Source organism: Anas acuta, chromosome 1, assembly GCF_963932015.1.
Source record: "Anas acuta chromosome 1, bAnaAcu1.1, whole genome shotgun sequence".
NCBI classification, from domain to species: domain Eukaryota; kingdom Metazoa; phylum Chordata; class Aves; order Anseriformes; family Anatidae; genus Anas; species Anas acuta.
Window position 1 is genome coordinate 200,763,746 of NC_088979.1, and position 25,475 is coordinate 200,789,220.

At 45.5% G+C, this 25,475-nt stretch overlaps 1 protein-coding gene across 1 annotated transcript in view; it reads right to left on the reverse strand.

Annotated features, from left to right (window-relative positions):
- The window catches only part of LOC137849918 (store-operated calcium entry regulator STIMATE-like), a 33,287-nt gene that overhangs the window by 3,064 nt on the left and 4,748 nt on the right, over positions 1–25,475 (reverse strand). The window contains exons 2-7 of the mRNA XM_068670081.1: positions 18,398–18,446; positions 17,374–17,469; positions 15,002–15,123; positions 6,156–6,268; positions 5,357–5,440; positions 3,464–3,583 (exon numbers count right to left, since the gene is read on the reverse strand). Coding sequence (XP_068526182.1) covers positions 3,464–3,583; positions 5,357–5,440; positions 6,156–6,268; positions 15,002–15,123; positions 17,374–17,469; positions 18,398–18,446 — 584 coding nt within the window. The remainder of the gene's footprint in view (positions 1–3,463; positions 3,584–5,356; positions 5,441–6,155; positions 6,269–15,001; positions 15,124–17,373; positions 17,470–18,397; positions 18,447–25,475) is intronic.

The window sequence follows — 25,475 nt, forward strand, 5'->3', positions numbered from 1 at the left end:
TCCTGGCAAGCAATAGAAATCTGTTTGCCTAAAACTCTTCCAGCCTGGTGCAGAGACAGGAACCATCTCACATGCTTCCTACATCTGAGCTCAGATGAGCTGCCATGTATCAGTGGGACAGACTCCTTCCAGAGGCACCCATCTTCATTTAACTTCTCCTAACGAGCAGGCTCTCCCAAGCTCATCCTAGGCTTGAGCTATTTAAACATCAGCTGTTAGCCAACAAGCAAGTCAAGCTCGTTCTCAGAATATTTTTCAATATTTAAAGCAAACAGTAGAGTTATTGGCATTCATCAGCACCTCCAGCCTAGTACGTGGCCAAAAGTTACAGTTCCTATGGAGGTGATTAGGATTGGTGTTGAACTCCACAATAACCAAAGGCAGGTCCCATGCAGTGTACCAGCTTTCCTCCCAGCCTTAAACCAGCCTCCAGTTTCACTCTGGTTGCTCCTAGAAGTACCACTGCTGTTACAACTAATTTTGCTTTAATGCTCATCTCTGGAAATGTAAGCTTTCAAAAAAAAAAAAAAAAAAAAAAAAAAAAAAAAAAGTTTTTTTTTTGTTTTGTTTTTTGGGAAAAACAAAACAAAAACAAGTCCAAAAAGATCAAATAAAGCATGATAAAAACTGAGTTGTTTTCCTGAGTGTAGAAAACAAAGAAACCACTGATTAGATCTAAAGTTTATCGACGCTCACAAGGGCAAGGGAAAGAGATTCGGGTCAAGGGCAGGACACATGCAAAGCAGAAATAAATCCGTGTAGTTGAATGCATTTCCCCAGCCTGAATAGCACCAGATTCAAACCAGTACTCCTGAGACCTCTCTTCATCCCACCAGAAGGCAAAAAAGGATGGCATGAATATCTGTGGATTGCTAAGTCTCTTCTTGCTACCCAGCTGGTCTACCAAACCAAGGGCAAAACTGACTTTTCCCGCTACCCCTATGCTAAATGCTGAGCGCAGGTTTTTAACAGGTTAACTCCCTGTCCCTCCCTTTTCCAAACTCCCCCTCCTTCTCCAAAGACAAACTGCAAGTATGAGTGAAAATAATGACACTAGTGGCAAGATAGGCAGAGAGCTGAAATTCAAGAAGGCAGCATGATGGGGAGCTGTTGGCGCCTGCTGCTAGACAGCCCTGATGAACCCTGATAAACCACAGGACATCAGCCTCAGACAGCCCTGCCCTGCTTGGAGAGGCTTCCCAGCTCCCTCTCCCTTGTAGCCAGGCATGAGGAGAGGAATTCCCCCACTTGCACAGGTTATTAGCAGCAAGGAGACCAGAAAACCCTCATTTTCTGGTTTGGAGCCTAAATCCCAGCCAACCCAGCTGTAGCACTAGCCAGCCAACGAGATCTTTAACTCACAGCCTGAAAGTGATGACAAAGCAGGAGCCTACAGCTACACCTCAAGGCCCAATGCCAAGAAGCAGAATTGGAAAAGAAGGTCATTCATTAGTTGTTTTTATTTTTTTTTTTTAATTTTATTTTTTTTAGCATCCTTCCCTGACCAAACTATTTTTAGTAGAGCTGGATCAGAGGCACAGGAGCGTAAGGAGGCAGTCCCTGCAGACAGCTCTGATGGGGTGCCTGTCACCCTCCTGATAGCTCCCGGGACGATCAGTTTCAGGACTGACAGCTGGCTTGCACACTGAAGGTCTCAGCAAAAATTTGTCTGAGAAAAGGAGTCAAATACTTGGAACCTGGGTGAAGCCTTCAACAAGGGTCACCCTGTGGGAGTCCCATTTCCATCACTTGAAATAACCTACATCAAGCTATCGGAAGAGCCTTAGCAAGCAGAGATTATCAGGTATCTTCCCTTTAAATTATCCAAAAACTGAGCTAGAGGCCACAAAACCCTTGTCTTGTCCAGCAGAGCAAGGCAGAGGGGCCAACTCCATCCCCACAGAGATCCAGCAACTCCGACACCATCTGTATATCCACAGCAGCAGCAGCCTGAAGGTTTCCGTGACACCTATGAGGCTAGATGATCCATGTTTAGGTCACAATGGGTTGGAAAGGAGGCTGGAGTCTCAACTGGAGATGCCACCTTCTTGCCCTTGCTTCTGAGCTGGGGTAGTTTTAACAGATCTTAAACCTCCAGGAACACACTAGCATACCCAGTGAATGAGGCAGATCTTCACCATCAGCTCTGAGACAAACTCCAACCTAGCTTTTCCAAGGAAATACCATTCTTAAACATCATCCACCACCAAGAAGCCAGGATTGGGCCGTAACCAGGGAGAAGTTTGTGCACAGAATTAATCCGCCTTTAGCATAGTGTGGCTTGGGTTGGAAGGGACCTTAAAGGCCACCCAGTTCCAACCCCCTGCCATAGGTAGGACACCTCCCAGTGGACCAGGTTGCCCAAAACCCCATCCAGCCTGGCCCTGAACACCCCCAGCAGAGTTTCTCTGGACAAGGTAGGAGCTCCTAGGCAGCTGTGCTTTGAAACTGAGGACTGCTATCTAGATGTACTGGCACTGCTCATCTCAGACCTCTTTTCCCTCTCTGGATCAATACAGATTTATCAAGGATGCCCCAGCCATGCACACAGCTCAGGAAATTCCCTGGGACACGCTGCTCACATGTTTTCGGTAACCTTGCCAAGCTACAACTGTTTATCTGGAGGCCAGGCCAGGAGGAATGACTCACTTGTCTCACCAGCTGCTTGCATCTGCCTGCCCTTCCTGCAGGAAGGATTCCTCCGATGCTGGATCCCCAGCAGCAGCAGCCAGCTCCCCACTGCACCTCTGAACCATCAAATCCACCGCTGCTGGGTGGACCATGAAGCACACCCTCAAGCACGACTACCTCTACATGCACTGCAACATTGCCAGTAATCAGCCATCCCATTCAGTAGTACAAGAGCTGAGTGTAAAGAGAGCTCAGAGCACGAGCTATTTCTGTTCATCCTAAATTCCTCAGCAGAAGCTACTCCAGGAGCAAGCCTGCAACTGCCAGAAGCTATTTTATCTTAGCGGGTCTTGCCAGCGAGCTGCCGATACCAGGAGTCATAAAATGTGCACTCTGAAACCAGGGCTGGGAGCCAGGGGAAGGAAGGGAATTCAACCCAGTGGCTCGGGTTGTGGCTGTAGACCAAAATCTGATGGGAAGCACAGAGTACCTGCCTGGCAAGCTGTGTATCATTAATAATGAGAATAAAGCCTGCTGGTCTTGGAGTGTTCCACTTCCACCCCATCCCTTGCTCTCCTTAACTTTAAGGTCAAGCTCAGACTGCACCAAACAGTTTTCTATAGCTACAAGGCCATTATCAGTCTGAATAACTCAGAGAAAAAAAAAAAAAAGGAAAAAAAAGGAGGACACTAGGAGCAAAACAAGCTCTTCTAAGCCAAGACTGACCACAATTAATGATGGCAAAGTTGAGTGACAGCACGGGGGTACCCACCAGCTTCAGCCTGCCACTCCAAGCCAGCTCTTCCCAGTCTTTGGACATCTTTGGTCTTACCTGAGATTCCTCAGTTCTCCTCGCCCGAGGGGTTTCTATGGATCCATTGATGTCCAGGCTGTCTTTCTGCTTGTAGTATTTCCTCATGATCAAGCTGTCCACAACCCAGAACATAATGGCCTTGGGGAGGAAGGAGTTGCATAAATTAGACTACAGAGACCAAAATACAAAGTCAGACAACTAAAACTTTTTCTTTTTTTTTTTTTTTTTTGTCATCTGGATTCTCCAGATCTCCAGTTCCCAGCAATCTGAGCTGATATCCAAAATAATCCTTCTTTATGTCTGTAGAGGTTGGATGAGGCAAATTCCCGAGGTCCCTTCCTCACATAAATTGTCAATTCCCAATTTGCTGGGGACCCAGTGAAAACAGGCAGTGATAGCCAGGTTTTGCCAGAAGTAACCTTTGAACCAACTCCTATTATCTGCTCTGTCTGCACCACTTTGAGAACGAAGTCATTTCTACGAGAACCAGTTTGCTTTTGAATAAGGAAGCTCACCGTGGGGGTGGGAGGAGAGGTACAGGCAGTTAAATTCAACTCTCCCAATGCTCCATCCATTTTAAGAGTCACAAAGAGTAAAAGTCACTGCTTGTCCAGGAGTGATCCTAATGCTAACATCTTGTTCTCACTTCCCATCTTGGTAGGAACTGAGCTGCAGCTCAAATATTCCCCAGGACTAAGGGAACTAGGAGGAGCCTGAGCTTTTGCCAAACTAGTTTTGAGAATATCAGTTGTTCTGGTAACCCAAACACCCTTCAACGTAGTAACTTAATCTAGGCAAATGCAGGATGAGCTGCTTTATAGTCAACTTTAAATTTTGAATTTCAGTTCCTTGCTCCAGTCGCTATACCTATTACAAAAGCTTCAGCACTTCTGTTGATGTGATGTTTTTATACGTTTGCTAATTTATGTGAAGGTGACATCACAGCTTTACAACACTCAGTTGGACAAAGACCATGTCCAGCAGATCTACTCCTGCCAACACCCAACACCTGTCTGAGCATTCACATCTCTTGCTTTAGCATCCCTTTGTACCCATATTGCATTACAACATCTATACAGCACATGGTCAATCTGCTGCCCTCATACATAGAACATTTGCAGAGAGACCTATCTGAATCTGTCATGAACTTCAGAAGACTGCTGAGCTCCCAGGACAACCAGATTACTACTTTAGTGGGACTCCAGCCTCTGTTTCTGAGGAAGAGAGGTTTTTTGGCCACTCTTTAATAGCCTTGTTAAATATAAAAGGAACTTTTTTGTTGTTGTTGTTCAGGCTTGAGTACAAATAAGATGTGTTTGAGATATTTGAAGCCCTGTGCTCTGTTTGTAGGGACTCTTCACTTGGCATGTACAACAAAGGATATCAAGTTGTTTTTTCCTTCTCTGGCTACAGTACACTTCAAAAAAGTTCTCTTGATCAAGGACAGCCTTTTTGTCAACAGATCACAGCAAGAGGACAGCTTTTTGCTCTTCAGGTGCACAGAATTATCTTCGTTTTCTTTCCACCCCTCTCCCCATACCCACAGGCATTTTTCTTCCCCTTTTACCTCCAACTGAAAGCACAGCAGGTTGCCAAAAGTCACTACTGACTATAAGCCATGCTGTAGTCACTTATGGGCTTTGGGGCATCCCTGTACCTGCAACTTGCTGCTGAGGTGCAGTTCTCAGCTGATGAGCCTCAACTTTCCCCCCAAAGTAAAAAATAAGCCACCCAGCATCTTGGACAAGTGAAATACTTCTGTTAAGAAGTATTTTTACTTCCACTCCCCTCTTCTCCCATTCACTCCAATTACTCAAGGCTGCCCCAAGCCAGATCCTCTACACTCTCCCCTTTGGAAGGCACCACAATTTCCAAGCCACCCTACCCAATATTTGCAGAGGCATAACTTACATTGACTATGAAAGGCACAACAAGCATGACTAGGACGAGCTCCAACTGAGGGTTTGGGATGTAACTCAGGAGGATCTGCTGAAGCTGTAGAGAAGAAAAAAAAAACACAAAAACATTTAGAATCATTTGATTTTGTATAGAGCAAGAAGCGAATACTGCTTATCTTTCAGTTTAACTACCCGTGGCAACTACTGATGGGACTGTTTTTGACTCAGCTGCAAATTAGGAACACCAGCCATGCACAAGGTGCATGGACAGGAATCCAGCAGCATCTCTGGAGCTAGCAAAGTGCTGCTGAACACATTCACATGCAGTCACGTACTAGATCCTAAAGTCTAATGACCAGCACAGTTACCATGAGGTACCATTCAGAAGCAGGGGTTGAAGGATGGGATACTGCTTTGACAGAGGTGAATTTGGAAAGAACTACGAGCCCCACTAGTTTAGACATGAGATCACAAATAACAAACCGACTTGACAAGATAATGTGGAAATCCCCTGGCAGAACTGTAGTAGCTCAGCCGCCAGCCCAGCCCATTTTATCCTTCCAAGGATGGAAGAGAAAGCTAAAGAAAAGCCTTATTCCATTAATTTTTGACTAGCAGGAGAACATACCAGGAGCCAAGCAGTTATGAAAGTCATGTTTCCCCCAAATTAAGTAATAGCTAATTATCACAGAGCTGTCCACAAGTAATAGGGATTAAAGACCTACCATGATGTGAACCATTAACAATGCAAAGCTGACAAGAAACAAGCTGCAGCAGCTGTAGCTAGAAAAAAAATGCACTGGGGAGCTTACCTTTGTCCAACCAGGGATAAGCAGGACAAGGCTGATTGCAGTCTTCTCAAAAACCATTATCAGCAAGTAGAGGATACACTGACCAATCCAGGCAGCAGCTTGTGGAGGGTCACCTGGAAAAAACAGGACATTGCATCTGACACAGGACAGGAGGAGACAGCCTTGCAGAGAAATTGCCTCGTGTCTGATACCAGAGTTGATCAGAGGGACAAGGAAAGGGTTCCCATATTGCAAATTCTGCAGTGAGACAAATGCTCACCCACAAAGAAAAAGTTATAGTAATAGAGAGATTCCATAGCTGGATGTCCACACACCTGGAGTAAGAGGTTTTGTTGTCCCTGCTGGATCCAGAGATCGTTACTCCACTGAAGATCAAAACATACCAAGATCTAAGCCCAAAGCTTTCTAATTTATCATTTAAAAAAATCAAATCTAACTTGTACTGAAGAAATTTTAGTAGGCTTGCAAAGGTGCATCCTTTAACTAGTTGCAGCTCATTTTGCAAATTGATATGGAGAAACAAGAGCAGAAAGAAAAAGGTGCTCCCCATTTCCATTCGTGCAGGCTCCCTGTATCAGGGCAGCTCTCATACTGCAGTTGTGCTTTTGAACTGAGCTTGTCTTTAAGCAAGAGAGCCATCCCGCTAGAAGCCACTTTTTCCACTCATTTGAGAAGTGCCTTACAAGGCAGGCAGGCACCTTCAGAGGGGCACAGCCTGAAGCCCCCAAATCCCCCGTGTTCCTCCAGCAGCCCCAGCACTCGTTCAAAAATCACACATCTGGCAGCCAAACCTGGGCTCTCCGGAGCCACAGCACAGCAGCATCACAAGTGCCTAATCAGAGAGCTATTCCTAGTAACTTTAAGGAGATTATAACCCCAAATAGGGTTTGTAAGAGATGATCCAATCTCCTCCACTTGGGGAAGGAAGCACAGAGCCTTGGAGATGTTTTCCACTATTTCAGCCACCAATGGGCACTGCAGATACCCAGCCCATGGTGTTGAGCTATTTTGAGCTTGAAGGGGCACAGGGACACGGGGAGAAAGCCGTGGTTGTACAAGGCAGCAAGTACCCATGTGCTTAAAGCACAGAAGACTAAAAATCTTGCACAGAGAGGAAGCTTGAAAGTTCAGAAATCTCAAAAACACCTTGCTCCTCACGGTTCCTCACAAGCAAGCACTGTTCTGGGGCATCAGTAGTTTGGTTCCAGGGTACCAGAGACTTCATTTCTCTTCACCTTGGCAAACCAAGAGAAGTCTGCAAAGACAGATTTTTCCCCAAAATTTTTCTACCCTCTTCCAATGGGCAGTTTTACAGGCATAGCTCAAAAATCTGGCCCATTTTGATCCGTATTTTAGTCAGATAAACCTTTGAATTAAAGCTTGTCCCAAAGGCAATCCCCAGAAAAGTGCACTGCCAGACTGATGCTCTTCTATACAAGGGTCAGTCAGTACCCTGCACACTCCTCTGTCAAAAAATAATTTTATCACCTACAGTCTTACCTGCTCAGTTTTCAGCAACAGTCCAAAAAGTTTCCTCATCACCAATTTCAACACAAGAAGCTTAAGCTTTCAGCCCTAAACATATTTTTTTTTTTTTTTTTGCTGATGGAGTGAATGGCTGGTTATGCGACACTAAGCAAGAGACAGGGGCTCCATTGCTCCTGGTTTTTACAGCTATCCACTAAAAAAGAATCAATGCTAATTAAATATGAATGCTTCCAATGGAGTACTTACCAAGTAATAATTAAAAGCATATTTGTATTGTTAGCAATGATAATGGTACCATATCTATTACATGTGCTTGCTTCAGCCCTCTGTAAGTACCCTGCCAGCAGGTTATCTCCTTCCCATGTCACCAGAATACCTTGGGTCTGCAAAACTGAGCCACAGTATCTGGCTTGGGAAAGATGCAGCATTTCCTCTTACCACTCAAATTCAAAGATAATCCCTGGCAACATTTGTTTGCAGGGGAATGGGGCCAAAATTTGGAATTGCATCCGTGCAAGAGAACCCAACCCGAGGGAGGTGGGCACGATCTCATTTTGGATGGGAGCAGACTGGGAGCTGTGCCCTGCTTTTCTCAGCACGGTGCTGCTGTGACACACCAAGGGAAGCCCACACAAGCAGCTTGCAAGAGCAGATGTGTCCAAACCACAGCTCATACCTCCGGTCGCAGAGACCAGCAGCACGTGCCAGGATTTAGGAAGAGCTGGGGCCTGACCAAAGGCTGGGAGAATCCACTTCCCAGGGAGAGCCACACAGGTTTACATGCATGTTTGGTCTTTTTTTTGTCATTTGTTAGCAATGTACCAAAATATTGGCAAAGAAGCAGAGGCATCCAGATAGTGTCTCCGTGCCAGAGACCTCCATTCATCCCTACCTCTTAAATACTCAAAGCCATGACTGAGAAGGAAGGGAAGGAGAGGAGAGGAAGCTGTGGCTGCAGGAAGCTGCCGAGCCACGAGGCCAGCCAGCAGCGAGCCAGACCAGCAGGCAACCGCTCAGAGAGGGGGGAGCCAGGGAGGTTACGTGCAAGGGCAACCAGCAGAGCCCCCGGGACTTCAGAAAGCACACGGCTGCACTGCCCGGCAGGCAGCAGCTTTCTGGGTGGTCTGTGGGGGGGAAGAGGAGCAATTAATGGTGCTCTGCAATTAAAGGCTGCTCCTCAAGCACTCACAGCCTCTGGTGCCCTCTGATCTCTGGCATAGGTTGGATATAGAGTGTTTTTTTTTTTTGCCAGGGACCCCAAGACCAACCAACCCTGCCACGAGCCCCCAGGTTACCATTGTCCATCAAAGCTCCGAGTACAAATGGACCAGGAAAACAAACACATCTGATATTTCCTTCCTGCACTTGGACTCCTTCCCTTTCACTCTGTGTTGTCAGCTGTGGTGCTCCATCCCCCCCGGGGAAGCAGGGACAGCGGCCACAGCACCCCTTGCTAGGCTGCTCTTTTGCACCATGATCGCAGCAGCACTTACAGCATGCCACTGGTGTCCCAGCCTGCCTGAAAAGCACCAGTGAATCTGAGGTATCCCAAATATCTACCCCCTCAAAGCCTTTTAGTGAGGTGGCATTGCTGTTCCATTACCACAAACCACTTGGTTTTGCATACCAGACAGCCCTGACACCCTGAGCAAATCAGCTTCACAGGCAGGTTTTGGTGATGCAGGCTGAGATCTGGACACCAAGGGAAACACCCTGCTTCCTAACACAGCCAGGGCACAGACTCACCCACTTCAAAGGTTAAGACCTCCTCACCCAAGACACTTTCCACTCACCATCAGTTTGAAAAAAAAAAAAAAAAAACAAAAAACCATGCACTTTTCCCTCCATGACTTTTAAACAGGATTTTATAAAAGCCTGTTTGGTAGAGCTTTTTTTGGTGTTTTTTGTTTTTTTTTCCCCCCTCTCCTCCCATGTAGCCTTCATATTATGGAAGTCCACCATCTCCAAAGCCACAGGCCTGCCCCAGTTAGGCCAGCTTCACCAATTAATTGGGTGCATGTGTAAATGGGATAGAGCCTGGGCTACCAAATGGGGTGAATCTGTGCTCCTTACTCCCCACCACAAATGGTCAAATGTGCCTCCACCCCAGCATAGGGCATCAAACATTCAGACTTGTCTCTTGGTCCTTCTTCTATCACCTGAATGTTTAATTAGCAATTTAAGTGGCTACATTAAAACAGTGGAAGGATGCGCAGAGAGACTCGCAGACCCATGTAGAGGCCAGCTGTGGCTCCATCACCTTAAGCCTAAAGTTGCTACTGTCTTGAAACCCTTACTGTCTTACTGTCTTTTTTCCCTCTTAGATTGAGATTTTTCAGACTGTGGGATGAGATGTTTCTGCACAGGGATCCATCCCAAGGCACAAAATTAGACTGCTTTATTTCCACTCCCTGGCAGGAAGACCAGAGGGTGTCCGCAGACATTTTTTTTCCATTTTTTTCTCCCAAGGACAGCAGGCTGCTCAGTACTAAATTAACTGATGACAAAGATTTATGACTTTGGCCATAAATACAGAGGTTTGTTTCCTCTTCACCAAGCAGCTCATCTGGCTGCTCCTTACCTCAGCGAGGTCACCCAAGTCTGACTTCTCACCAACTTGTGCCAGTAACACACACAAACACACACACACACACACACCTCTATCTGCTGGTATCTCATGGGGGAAGACATAACCTTCAGCATGGTCCCCAACCAAGTCCAGAAGTCAGACTGGCCATATCTCCTTCTCTCCAGTCAGGAAATGATGCTAGAGAACTTGAGCTGGCCCCAGCACCTCACTGAGGTTTGGTTTCCTACATCCAGTTGGCCAGAGGCATCCTTAGAGGCAACTTCATGTCTTTAATGGACCAAATGTTGTCTAGAAGTGCTTTAGTCCATGAATGGGAGAGGATTCTCCTTACATTATCATTTCCATCAGAAAAATTTAGGTGAGTGCCGACGAGGCTGTTCCTGCCCTACAAGACAGCCGCCAGCCACCAAGACCTGATCCGTGCCCTGGAGACTAGAACTAAATAAACGCTCTTGTCTTTGTTGTGAGCTTCCCTTTCCATGCAAAGGTGAGAGGAAGAGGTGTAAGGGATTTCTGCAGCCCCTGCATCTTATCTGCTAGAAGCCACGTACCGTGCTCCCTTTGAGCAGTTCCCTGGAGCAAGGACAGATTTTTGCCCCCCAGTCCCAATGGGAAGGTAACCCAGTACCTCAGCTTTCCACACCAGCTCTACCACTAACATCTCCTTTTGGCAGAATGAGCATTTTTTTCAATCCTCCTTACAGCCAGCTCCCACCATGGCAGAAATAAGCATCTCCCTTAGCCTTTAATCCCAAATGATGCACACTGCGTGTTGACCAATCTCCTCCAGCAGTGCTGCTGGTGCTCCCCACCCTACCCCACCACCAGCAATACCTCCTGGGTGCACACCTAGGATCACCAGTGCCTGCAGCAGCCTCACAAACACATCTCATGTTCTCCTCCTGTCTGTGTTTGAGCAAAACCAGCACTGCTTGAGGCATTTCGGTTGTTACCACTCAATGGGACTAGTTAAAAATCCAGGCTGTCTAATGTTCCAAGCTGTCAGAGCCCACATGCTACTGCCAGACAGCTTTATTTACGGTCTTTTGGGGACTATGCATGCACTGAGCAGGTAGGAAAAAGTTTAACCAGAGCCAGAGGAGAGGGAAAGTGAAAAAGTGAGGAAAAGTTAATATTTAAAAGCACTGAAAGCCATGTTGGGTGAGATGGAGATAGAGAAAGTCAATAGAAATTCTTCATGGAGAGATACTTAAATGGCACCTCCAAAACAAAAGGAATGTAATTATTGATGTTAAGTGCAGAGCAGGATAAGAAACAGCAGTAAAGCGTCTGACTTGCACAGGAGCGTTCACTTGGAGAGCCAGACCAGGTTTTCAGAGACTGGATGCAAAAAGCACTTGTACCAGCTCTGGGCAGGACAAGTTGGTGTCAGAGCAACCAGTGGGCATCCCACTCAGCCCCAGTTTGCAGTGTCACCATTATTTTGGGTCTCTAATCCTTGGAGATATTGCTGTTAAAATGGGGTAAGCACTGGTGTTCCCTATGGACCACATCCTGGAGGGTCCAAAAGTTTGCACAGCTGCTTAATGCAAGGGACCTGACCGTGCACTCAACCATTTGAGGATAATCCCCAGTTCCTTCCTTACTCTTTCCCCCTCGTCCTAGGGGTGGAAAGACCAAACATACTAAGGACAAAACATCCCCTCAGGTTAAAGCTATTTTCAGCAGTATTTCCTCAAGCATTAGCAGCCAGCTCCCTTGGCTGCTTCGGGACGTGGGAATATTTGTTATGGAAATTTTGTACAATATCTCAGCAGGGCCAAAAGCAGCCTACACAGGTCCTCAGTTAAACTCCGCAGCTGGCACGGAGCACGCTCTCCTATAACTAAATTTGACCAACAGAGTTCAACAGGCCACTAAACAGACTTTATAGGCCTCCAAGCAACATGCCTTTCCATTTCCAGACAGAAAATGAACAAAGCTCAGACGAGTCGGTGACCACAGCCCTACACAAACCCGTCTCCCTGGAGGATTCTTCCAGCAAGGACACCCACTTTTCCTCCCATCATTTCTTAATGCTCCTCTTCAGCATTTGGCTTGCACATTGCAGAAACCACACATTAATGTGAATTCGTAGCATTTGTTTACCTTCAAGTATTATGTTAGATACTGGTGTGTTGATGCATCTGCAGCTTAGGCTGTTTTGCTCTCCTCCCTGCAGGGTTCCCCATAGGAAGAGCACCTCCAGACGTGGTTTGCTGCTGCCCTGCTGGAGCAGTGGTGCCCTGAGCACCCGTGAAGCAACCACCTCTTCCCAAAGCCTGCTCTAACCAAGGTGAAGACCGAATATCTCCAGTCTTCAGAGCCAAGCAACTTCAGAAGACAGCAGCCTTTTCTAAGGCAGCTTCCTATGCTAAAGGGCAGCCCAAAGAGCAATCAAGGGCCGCCAGGTAAAGCTGGAGGAACGCTAGGATAAAGTCTTTAACTCTCTGCTGGCTAAAACCAGGTCATTCCTGGCTGGAGCTGTCTTTGGCTGAAGGCTTCAGTGCAAGAAGACGCTGATCTCAGAATACGTGTCTTTTTTTTTTTTTTTTTGGGGGGTGGAAAAATGAATTTTTAAGAAGTCAGTTCTGGACAGCTGGTGGCTTGAAAGAACAGCCCAGGTTTTAGGAGATTTCCCTTCCCTCCTCTTTGCTTTTTTATACTTATGTCCTTAATATTAATACTATTAACATAATATAATTAATTATATTATTAATCCAGCTATTGCTGTCATGCACAGAAAACCACCTGGGGCCAGGGAGACAGGGAAAACAACCTCAGAGCAGGACTGCTGGAGCCTCAGAGCATAACTACAGGCATTCGTACAGGTTGCAGGGATGCAGCCAAAAATCGAAGTGTCCAAAAAGAAGCAGTTGCAAATGATTTTTGCTTGAAGACCATGCAGGTGGATGGGTACTGGCTATACAGGAGGAAGACACAACTGTTCCCTCCTGATAGCTGAAGCAATGGCAGTGTCCGCTGCACAGATTTGGTGTTTTCCTGGTATTTCTGCCCTTCATCCTTTACAGGACTGAAAGAGAAGCTTTCAGGATAACCGAAGAAAGCAATGTAAGTCTGGTACAGCAATTAGTCCAGAAAATGAATCATATTTCTGGAGCCTGTATCAGACCAAACAAAGCTTGCCAGCATCTTCCAGACCAGCCTGGAAGTTACTTAACACCCGAGATGAGGATAACAGAGTTTTTCTTCCCGAGCCCTGCAGCAGGATGGTGTTAGGTGGCAGTCCAATATCACGTCTGTTTTTTTCCATCCTGCTCACTCTGGCCAGAGACCTGCACATGAGATATTTAATCCCCCATTCAGGAGCTCAACTCGAGCAACAGCAGAAACTAATTTTTGTTAATGAAAGCAAGATTTCCTCTCTCTCCTCATCGGAGCGAGCCGTTTCTGTAGTTGAAGCCAGCCTCCTCGAGGGGGGAGCTGCAGCTCCACGTAAGTTTATTACGGCTCCAAGAGGTGAAGGCGAGCTGTCAGTGCACGTTAACATTTCCTTGCTTCTGTTCAGCTGCAGACGTGGCGTGTGAGGCTGTGCTCTGGGATGGCTGTGGTTGGGCTTTGAGTCCTCACTGCTCAAAAAGGGGGAAAAAAAATGCCAGTCCCTGATCCAAGAATATCTGTATTGCTCTGCTGTCTCCTCTGAATGATTTTGTTGTGCTGTGCTTGGATCCTCAGCTATTTCACAGGGGCTGCCATCCCCACATTCCCCACAAATAGCTCTCATTGATGCCATCAGGATGCTCAGCTTGCTTGGGGTGAAGCCGTTCTGGAGACCACCGGGGCCTTTAAAGCAGGACTAAGAGCCTGTCCTGCCTGCAGATGTTTCCTCTGTGTCACAAACCCAGCCATCCCCTCCATCCTGTGCTGAAACCCATTTACCCAGGCACAGCCCTCCCTTCTTACACACTGAACATGAGTCTGAGTTAAAGCTACGAGTCCATGGGATCCCTGCACTCATCTTGCTTCAACCCAAATCTCACAAGCTACTAAAAATACAAAGCAGTGGGACCACCTTCTGCATAGACTTCATGACTAAGGTCTGAAGGGTGGAAAAGCTGTTGGTATGAAAAGGGTGTATTTTCCAAGTGTAAAGATAGACTCATCTTTATATTAGATATAACGTAAAGAACTCATCTTTACATTATATTTAATGTAAAAACAGCCCCAAAGGTTCCTTCTCCCTTTACAGCAGCACGGAGGAGCGCTGCTCTTCTCTTTCTGAAGAGAAGTGCTACCCTCTAGTGGGGCTGCCTGAGAAAGGTTTGGTTTTGATTTTTTTTTCCCCCCTCCCTTAGGACAGGGATCAAAGCAGAGTGGCTGCCGAACTTTTGCATATTTTTAAGAGTGTAGGGGAAGCAGCAATAAAAAAGAAATAATAAAAATAAAAGAACCCTACAAAAAAAAAAAAAAAAAAAAAAAAAAAAACCACACACACAAAAAAACACTGCATCCAAACACCTTAAATTTATGACGCACGTGTCCTGGGGTGTATGATTCCTCCAAGGACACTTTCCGCCTCTCATCCCCAGCCTGCTCTGCCCAAGAACATTTACCACAGCAGAGTTCCCACAACCTAGAGCTGTCCCAGCACGCAGCATGCTGATAGCTACAACAGCCTGCTAGCACCTCAGAGGAGAGGTAACAAAAGCAAGTTGCTCCCACATTTTCTCCCTAAACTGCCATTTTTTCTCCCCATTCATAGAAGAGAGCAAGCAAGCCAGCTCTGTGCAGGGCTGTTGACCCCTACCATATTCCCCGAAGACCAGGTATGTGTACTTCTGGTGCTGCACGATCCAGGAGACAACCTTCACGCCCAGCCAGATCAGCAGCATCCCCAGCGTGGCATCAAGGATGAAGTTAATGAGGTAGCTGAGAGCAGAGGAAAAGGCCACTCAGTAAAGCTGCAAAATTCAGGGTTTCAGCTGTGTTCTTAAGGCTATATAGAAGTATATTAACAAATATTTTATTTCAATATGGGAATCCATCAAAAGAAAACAAATAAACAGGATTTCAAAATTCCTACTTTCCTATTTTATTGGAAATTTGCATTTTATAAAAATTAAATATAAAGTAAAATAAAAGTATTATAAAACATAGTATATTCTATATTAGTATAACAATATTTAACATAATACATTGATGTTAATAGATTAATTATATTTAATATATTTGTATTGAAACAATTATATAATATTAGTTTATATAATAAAATACAAATTATACATATATAAATAAATCCCCTTTCCTATGTTATTGGATTTTCCTATTGCCTTACCAGCAATTTAAGTTTAAGAGCCCACTCTGCAGAGGATGGAGGAGGCTCCACCATTTCTCTAGCATTGTTCATTTATTCACACAGTATTAATTGCTTTTAGGGCTAGCCTTGCTTAAAGATTACCTCTCACCCCTCCCCCCCCAAAAATAGTTTCCCCATTCACAGCATCGTTTGCTCTTATTTGGATGAAACCCTAACTTTCATGGAAAAAGCAGCAAATATTCTTGCAGTTTCAGACAAAAAAAAAGAAAAACAAACAAAACAAAAAAAATGCAAAGGCTTGGTGGACACCTCAGCTGCTCTGCAAACTGCATGGTGGAAGAGGCAAAAAGTCATTTTTTCTTTACAAGGGGCTCCTATGAGCAGAGATACAGAGCAAAAAGCAGATTTCTGGGAGAAGCAACAAGTCCTGGCTCCACAGCGGGCATACTGGAGTCCCTGAAAGCCTCTGGTTTGGGGTTTCACACCACCAGGAGATTTAGGGCTGAGGGCTTTGCAACACAGCTTTGGAGGATCAAGGCTCACTGGAGAGAGAGCAAGAGGCTGGAGACCTGGAGGGACCTTCTGGGGATTGCAAGGTCCAAGCTCTAATCCAGGGCTGGGTATTTTAACAGGTTCCAGAGAAAAATCTCAGTCGGACTCATGTTTTCTGGCCAGTTTTCTGTTATTGGAATATTTTTCTGCCAGGTCAGGCCAGACTCCTACATGGTGAAGAAAACCACCAAGCACAGAGCTACAGGAATGAATATTTCCCTGACGTTGCCTCTGAATAAAAGCACTAAAAAGAACAACCTGCTTTTGCTATCCCCTTCAAAAACGTGGCATTAAGATTTTCTATACCAAAGAGTTCAGAACTAGTTTATTAAAGTTTTCAGCTGCTGAAATCAGAGCACTCCCAATACAATTCCCAGTTTCTACTGGGTAGGGGACACAGAAAAGTGTCAGAGCCCAGGCTCAGGGCTGCACAGCTTTAAGCTGCCTGGTTCAGGATCACAGATCAGGCAGACCAGGGAAGTGCCAAGCACACACTAGGAAAAACTGAAGGGCACAGTGTAAGCACAGAAGGGCTTATTTTAAAACACTGCCCACTTAAAAGCAATCATGAATCATTTTTGATGTTTTATTTAGCCCCAGCCTGTGGCTGTTTAAAGAAACATATCAAGGTGCAGCACTAGGACAAACAAAGGAGATGGGCCAGGAGGTTTTAAGCAGCATTTTGAGACTCAGAGGAGTTATGCAGGACAAGATAAAGTTAATTCTAATGCTAGAAATGAAGCTGCAAATTGGCTGGTCTGGAATACAGGTGAGAACTCTACGTTAAATTCAAATCCTGGTGTAGAAAGCCCCAAAACAGGACTACATGAATAAATGCAGTGGGTACAGATGAAGTTCAAAAAAAAAAAAAAAACAACAAAAAAACAACCAACAAAAAAAAAAGTCCTTACATCAGATAAAGGCCTTCAACTACAGAGCTAGCAAAAGCATACTTGGCACTGCTCTAAGACCAGAAAAGCCTGGGATGCAAACAAATGGCACTTAACAATTGCAAGAGCATGGAGCACTGCTGCATTGCTTACTGCAGCTTTTTTTTTTTTTTTTAAAAAAAAAAAAAAAAAGTATTTCATGGTGCTTTTAATCAGCAGAAAAATGCCATCTTGCTGCTTCATCTCCATCAGACCAGGAGACTGCAAAGACCAGAGGATACCCCAGGCTCTTAAAAATCTGTGTAGCAGTTTAGTTTATCCCCACCTAGTACGTTAAATGGTTCTATTTTCACCATAAATAACCATTTCCCACAGGTTTGCTCCCTGTAAGATGTGAACAGAAGCACCTTGGATACTTACAGAGAGCAGGGGTCCTCTTCAGTGAGATCAGACAGAAAAATGTTGGCAAAGTGGATGAAGAGGGCACCTATTGCTTGCTTGGAGGTATCATAAAACCTGGAGGGAAGGAAAAAAGGCAGTAAGATCTGTCCATCGTGATCCATCCGACAGCCCACGTGCAGCAGGTTGGAGAAGACACAACCTGCTGGTTCAGTCACCTGCAGAAAAGCTCAGGCTTTCCTGGAGGATGTAGGGTGAGGATTTTATTCCTAGGGAGTACCAGCTGCTTTAGGGAGGTTTTCTTGAGAAGTGGCAGCAGGGCATTTTATTTAAAAAAAACTAAGTTTCAGATAGGATGTTGGTTTTTAACCCAGATAAGCATCACGCAGCTGGTTGCTCACTCCACCCCACACTGAGATGGGGGAGAGGGGAAAAATTAAGGGAAAACAAAGGGAAAAAAATAAAACTAATGGGTTAAGATAAAGGCAGTTTAATAAAATGTAAAAGGGAAAGTACTATTAGAAGAACATACAGAACAAGTGATGCACAGTGCAATTGCTCACTGCCTGGTGACTGATGCCCAGCCAGCACCTGAGCAGCAGCAGCTCCCCCACCTCACTAATCCCCCCCCAGTTTTATTGTTCAGCAGGATGCTTTATGCTATGGGATATCCTTGTGGCCAGCCTCAGCTGTTTCTCCTGGCTGTGTCCCCCCCAGCCCCTTGCTGGCAGGGCAGCATGAGAAGCAGAAGTGTCCTTGGCTCTGTGTAAGCACTGCTCTGCACAACTAAAAACAGTGTGTTATCAGCATTATTCTCATCCTAAATCCAACACACAGCACAACACCAGCTACTAAAAAGAAAATTAACTATCCCAGCTGAAAACAGGACAGCATCTACCCCTTATTCTATACTAACAACATCATGCTCAGGTCCCATCCTTTCCAATGAATCCCAGTTAATCACAGGGCCTAGAAGACTGCTAGTAGAAGAGGAAATAGTGTTACAGGTACATGGGCATTGTAAGCCCCAAATTAAAAGCCTCACCATATCCTCCAGGGACGCCTCTCTTCTTTTGGTTCCTTAAATCGTTTTACTGCAAAGAAAACAAGAGGGGTTATGTTAACCAGCAGAGCTGAACAGATTCTGCATGCAGCCTGTGTCAGATTTCTAGGCAGAAAGCAGCCAAAAAAAAAAATACCTGGAGGACCCTTAGCATTTGCCAGCAAAGGGGAAGGACCAGACTGCAAACCAAGCAGAAGTAACACACCCATAGAGCAGAAGGATGAGCAGCAGAGGGGTTTTGGCGATAGGCATGTGCTTCTTGCTTCCTTCAGCAAGACTTTCATACCATGGGAAGGGGCCTGAGGGAAGCTAGGGAGGGATCATCCCTCCCTACCTGCCTTGGTAACCCCTCCAGGCTAATTCAGGTTATGGTAGCGACACTGAATGTGGCCCAAGAGCCCATCAAGCTTTTGAGTCACATTAAGTTATAAACATTGAAGTGCAATAAAGCCATCTCCTCCTTGCAGCTACCAGGACCAGAAGGCAGGCAGCAGGACCTCATACACACAGAGCATGAAGGTGCCAGCTCCAAACCACAGAGCCCTACAAGCTGCTATTACTCCAAGCTCATACCTGCTAGCTGGAGGCACTAAAAAAAACAATGTTTTTATCATGCAACATTTTGTATGTCCACTGGCTACAGATGGGAGATATGGTTTTGATACTGCCACGAGCCCTGGAAGAGATATTTGAATCCTTTAATGAAGTCCCTCTGGGTATAGATGAATTTTCTCCTTGCAGCCCTTCAGGTTTTTCTCCTTTACAGGTATCACACTGCTCAGAGCTCTCTCCTGTTTCTTCCTGCAGGTAGCACAAGGTGGGTTTTTTACCCATTATTTCTCCAGTTTTGCTCACAGTGGTGTGAACATTGCAGAGCATCTCAAAGAGTACCACTTCTCTTGGCCCAGAGATTTGATGTTCTCCCTGGGTTCATCCAGCCTTTATATGTCCAAACAGGAGCTGCTGATGGAAAAGTTCTGCTATAGCGCATGCAGAAGTCACTTTTGACTGTTTTGCTGTCACTCCACAACTAGTAGCCTCTTTTAGGAAAGTACCTATCAGCTATCAGGCCAACTTTTCTCCTTTAAAAACTAAGGCATCAATGCTGTGGAATAATGAAGCCTGGAAGAGGTTTTCCCACTCTATTACCTTCCCCCCTAATTAATGAAAGGCCATTTAGTATCATCTTAATTTATAGCAGAGTTGCTAACAGCTGTACCTGGAGGCACTACAGTTACAGCCGCTGCCTCCAAACCCCACGTAGATGCAGAGGGCATAGACCCCAGACCTCAATTTAAATTGCCATGATCAGTTCCTAAACACATTGCCAGCTTGAACAGGATTCAGAATTTAAAAATAATAAGCTTTGACTTTTTTGAAGGGAAATGGAAACAAACAGTAATTCATCCTCTACTTCTGCCTGTCCATCCCAGGACATAAGCTGAGCAGCTGCTTGGTGGTGCCATCTAGTGATGCTACAGAACATGTGAGTATGAATTAATGCAGTGTCTAAACCCTCTCAGAGAAGCTATCCCAAGGGTATATTTTGTGAGCATTAATTACTAATCCCTCTACACCTCCCAGATGTTCCCAGTGCTATGCAGATCATTGCAATGAATACCCTAAGAGTAAGCAGGCTACAGAAGCCCAGACCATCAGCTAATCTATTTCATCCTCACTACCTCTTCATTTTTTTAGCCTTGTAACTTACTCTGTGACTTTTAAAGTCAGCCAAACACCAGAACAGACATGCACCACCCCACTGGTTGCAGTTATTCCTTCCTCATCTCCCCAGCTACACATAAGCAGTGATGCTTCAATTTTACGCCCAGCAAAGAGATCTCCTTACTGTTGACAGCTCTTGGCATACCAGGATGCTTCCCAAGGCAATTTGAGGATACAAAAGCAGGGCCCCAAAGTGCAACAGATGAAAATCAAGGCATCACTGCCACACACCTGCATCCACTCTTCAGTGGGGAAAGCGATGAAGTTTTGTAAGCATGTGTTTCCTTGTTCCCCATGGGATAAGAAATGCACAAGCAACTCCTCTAGTCCATTTTAGATATAACATTCTGGTAAAACCAACACAGTTTTAAGAACAAATTGATGTCCTTCTCCATGACTCCAGACTGCACTCCACTGAGGTCTCATTAACTGAAAGATCAACGCGTGGGTGAAGCGAACAGCTTGTGTCCAAGTAAAAACTGCCCTTTCAGAGCCAGGAACTGATCTAAGCTATGTGCACCACGGTAACTTGTGCCATGGGCATCCCATTAAAAAAAAAAAAAAGAGGGGATATAAATGTCTCAGGTTATAACGTGAAACAATTTTCCCCCTTCTCAGTGGGGAAATGCACAGCTTTGACAGCACAGCTCATATGGGGTGCACAGACAGAAGGCAAACCCACCTCTCACAGCACACGGTCAGCAAGGAGAAGAGTAAAGACCATAATAGCTAGATACAGCTAATACCCAAATAAATAGCTCTTTGCTATTCTTCATCAAGATATTAATTAAATGATGTTTCTGGTGAGCCTAGCTGTACTTGAGCACTCAGTGTGCCATCTACTGCCCAGCCACCAAACTCAACGGACAATCTGGGCACCTTTCCCTGGGAAAGCCCTGTCTGGTGAAAGGTGCAGGACCTCCCCTGCTTGGAGCCTTCACTTTTCAGAGGTACAGCTTCATACCTCTCTTACTGGCAAGATGATGAGGTGACACATGAATGACCACCCTCCCAGCTTCAGGATTTTGGCTAGGAACATCCACCCAACACCAGGGCCACTTGCATTTCACCCACCCACAAATAAAAGACACATGGACTAACCAAGCTGAGCAGCCAGAATTGAAACCAAGCCCAACAAACTTGCTCAGCTCCTGGAGCATAGCATGCTGCCACCGAGAAGCTGTGGAAGGTGTCTGGAGGCCACCAAGCCACCCAGCTGACCACAGCCCCATCCACGAGAGCACCAGGGATGATTTTCCACCGTTGGCTTAATGAGAAGTGACATGTTATGCACCCACAGCCACTCAGGCTGGGAATTCAGTAATTCAGCACGATGAGATGACAAGTAAGAGGTAAGAAGTTAATGGCGTAGTGCCTTGTTGAACATGGCTTGTCATGCCTCATTAGATTTAAGAGAGTTATCCGAGACTCTGTAATTATCAGAGACAGTAAAACTGTTGTATTAAAAGATAAAAGCTAGTATTATCGAGAAATAATTAACTGCTTAAAAGGGCATTTACCATGCAGAGCTGTAGCAGGCTGTCTCCGAATTAAACCAGAAAGCCAGCCAAGACCAGTAGAGCTGAAACTGGCAGCAAAGTAGCTCAGTGGCTGTGACCCAGAGGTTAGGGGTGATGTTAAACCCCCATAGAAATGGCTCCAGGTCTCTGAAACCTCGAGTAGCTGACAAAGCCTTCTTTGAAGCAGCACAGCTTTTGCGCTCTGGAGCAACAGACTGCACCGTGCCCCCCCTCTCCCCCAAGCCTTGCAGACAGCCCAACCAGGGCAGCTGCACAAGCTCAGCTTGGGGAAGGGCTAAAGCCTCCTTTACCCATCTCTAAGCACATCTCCACTCACTGGGGGCAACTCAGCTCTTCCATCAGCTGTAGGAAGCATTTTTCTGCCATGGCTCAGACAAATCTTAATGGTGGACTGAGCTATTTTTTTTGGGTGCATGCTCATGGGTGCAACGTGCAAACAAGAAGAATGCAATTTGAATTTTAGCACCTATAACGAATTAAAAATAGTTTAGTGCTGACAGCTGCACAAGAGAGAGGATCCCCATCCAACCAGACTAAAAATGATACTAAGATGTAATGGGTCTACACTAGAATATAGAGGGCTGGAGCACCATAGGAGAGGGACACATCTATGGAGACAGGCTGAGGGAGCTCAGGCTGTTTAGTCTGGAGAAGAAAAGGCTCAGGGAAGACCTTATAGCAGTCTTTCAATACCTAAAGGTGGCCCACAGCAAAGCTGGAGAGGTACTCTTCCTCAGGAAGTGATAGGACAAAGGGTAATGTCTTTGAACTAAGGAAAAAAAAAAAAAAAGGTAGATTTAGACAAGTTATTAGAAACAAATCCTTCACTCAGAGGGCAGTAACATTGCTGCCCATCTTCATAGCAGTGATCCTCCCTGACTGCCAGATACCTGCAAGCCCAATTAGGGCAGCAGTTTCCACTACACCCCAGGCTACCAGGGCACAGCTTGCTGGCACACATTTGCCCCTTATGTTTGATACTTCTTTGGGAATCCTTCCAAGCATGCTTTATGCACACAAAGTACTCCTGAACTTAGTGCTTTCAACATCCCTAAGCAGAAAACTAGTCGAAGTATCATACGTAACAAGTACAATTCACATGAACCTGTAGGAAGATTTTGGAGGCAAATCTAAGCCAAAGACATCACTGAAAATACAAGCTAACTTTCAAACCAGTCTTTGAGGTCTAAAAAAAGAAATGAACCTAAAGGTGAATACCAGTTGGAAATAATTGCTGCAGGGTTTGATTCGAGTGGAAGCTTGAAAAAAACATTTCCACCAGCTTTGTGAAGCCCAGCTATTTGCAGCATGTTTAAGGTGATTGAACCAAGGTCAATGGCCTGTTAAGCTGTTCCTTTTAGCACCATGGGAAGCTGTTTTACTCCTCCCTATCAGAGGAGATGGGCAGACTTTTTCTGCAGACTCCATAGGTTGATAGGAGATGGTGGGTGAAATAAAGCTCAACTCCCTGTCCTCATTGCTGCGGGTCCCTGTAGCAGAGCAGGATGCTACACCAAGCACCATGGGGAAAAAAAATAATATTTAAGTAGAAAACACAAACTGCTTGTCTAGGTTCCTGCAGGAGCTAACCCTGCACCTCACCTATTTCAATCTCATCCTCAGTTATTCCAATTAAATCTCAATTACCAATAAAGCGTGTGGATGTCAGCAATAAAATAGTTTACACTGTAGCAATGCGTTTCCTCTGGAAAGGCTTCAAAGGCAGTCTTCAAAAACAAGAGGAAGCCCCACAAAGTCCCAGCCCACTCAGAAGCTCACAGGCTGCTCCACTGTCCTGAGCTGTGCTGCAGCACAGAGGTGAGGCACTGAGTGACATTTAACCCTGTTGTGTGGTCCAAAACATCTCAGGAAAAGGCTGAGAAGGTAGGAAAAAGCTGCTCCTAACTATTTTAGGAGCAGAAGACCCAAACCTATCCCATTCAAGAGGTAGGATCACAACTGAGGGGACAGCTGCCTTCTTGAATTGGTGCCCTTTGGGTTACTCTCCCCCTACTTGGCTCCAGTTTTTGCAGACCAAATACCACGAAGTTAAGCAAAGGGAAGGAAGATGAGCAATGAGAAATACCCTGTCTGCTGCTGAGAAAGGGCAGGGCAGGAAACAAAATACTCCCAGACCCCTCCTTTTCAAGTCAAGGACAATAAAGATCATAGACACTTGGAGTTCCCCAAGGACCACCAGGCTAGGGTGAAGTTGGACATCTGAATAAGGGCCTAAAAAAAATGTAAAAAGTACATTTAGGAGAAGAGTATTTCATTACAGATCTGTAATGACTCAGAAGACAAGAAGGTAAGAGCTCAACTATAACCATCCACTTTTTATTTTTACTTTTTTTTTTTTTTTTGCAGAGCAACAGAAGGTAGACGTCTATTAGGGTTTTTCTTCATGTAGTACAAAGAGTACAGCTTTGCCTGCCCTAGAGCTGTACAGTTCCTTCTTAAAGTTATGAGATTACAGCAGTGCTGTCCTACACCCTACTCATTTTAATTAATCCCCAATTATAATCAATCAGTTAAGACAATCACAGCACCTGTTACCTGATTCTCATGCTGTTCCTCACCCCATGCATGGGAGCACTCCCATGTGCAGCATCCTCTCTGCATCCCCCATCAGCCACATGTATATTTGGCAGCAGCTGTGTGCCTGTGGCCCCCTCTTGGAAACAAAACCTAATTTAGGCAGCATTAGATTCAGTAGCAGCTGACAGACCCCTGTCATCAAGACAGACCCCTAAATGAGTTCTCTACAAGATGAAGGGGGGAAACTTATTTCCCTAGGAGAAACTTGGCTGTGCTTGGTTGAGGGTCAGATCATCTCCTTGGTAAGTTGTCCTGCAAACAACCAAAAGATTCAAGAAGGGAGCTGACATCTCCCTTTGGCGACTCTAAACCCCAAATCCTCCAGGATTTGGTTTACCAGAGACCAAACCTGGCCCCATGGAGCTCAGCAACAGGCTCTAGAGGATATATTATATTGTTAATAGCCCACCAAAACCCAGGCTGCAATACACAGAATTGGGTATACTGTTAGTTGCTTTAAAGCAAATGGCAGCTATGTCCCATACCATAAAGCCAGGAAGCCCATCTTTGAGAGAGCACCACACTACCTCATTTCTGTCCTTTATAGAAGAAGGTTCAGAGCTTCTGTACCAGGCAGGAAACAGAAGGTCTCCCCCTGCCCAGCCTCTGCTTTATTTATAGGCAGTAGGGTCCCCAATAACACGTTTCAACCTATTTGAAGCACACACCCTTTCCCAGGCTTTTTCCAAGCCCCAGACAGGAAGAAACCAACATGCAGGATACAGAGACCAAAGCCCCGGGGGCTGCACTATTCTTAGCCTGAGCTCACAGCTACCCAGACAGCTCGACCTGGGACACAATGGGAGGAAGCAGCAGCCCCTGCTTGCAGATAGCAGCCAGCATGCTGCTGGCAAGATAAGCGCGTGCCTGAGCTGGAAAAGCTCAGAACACATACCCAGCATCACTTCAGAACAGCAAGGGATGGTCCCTCTGTGGTTTGAGGAGGCTATTGACATATATTCTCTAGTTTATAGTATATATATAGTCATTCCTATACATGTATTATATGTGTAGGATTTTTTATATATGTATATAGTCATTCCTTCCCAAACATCCTTGTACCAATGCTTCAGGAACGTACACACCTGTACCAAAACTAGCTGAGGTGATGCTTTACTTGAGGAAGGAGTAAGATTGGAGGATATGCTCTGCAGGACATGAGGTAATTGGGACATAAGATGGCAGTAGCTCCTACT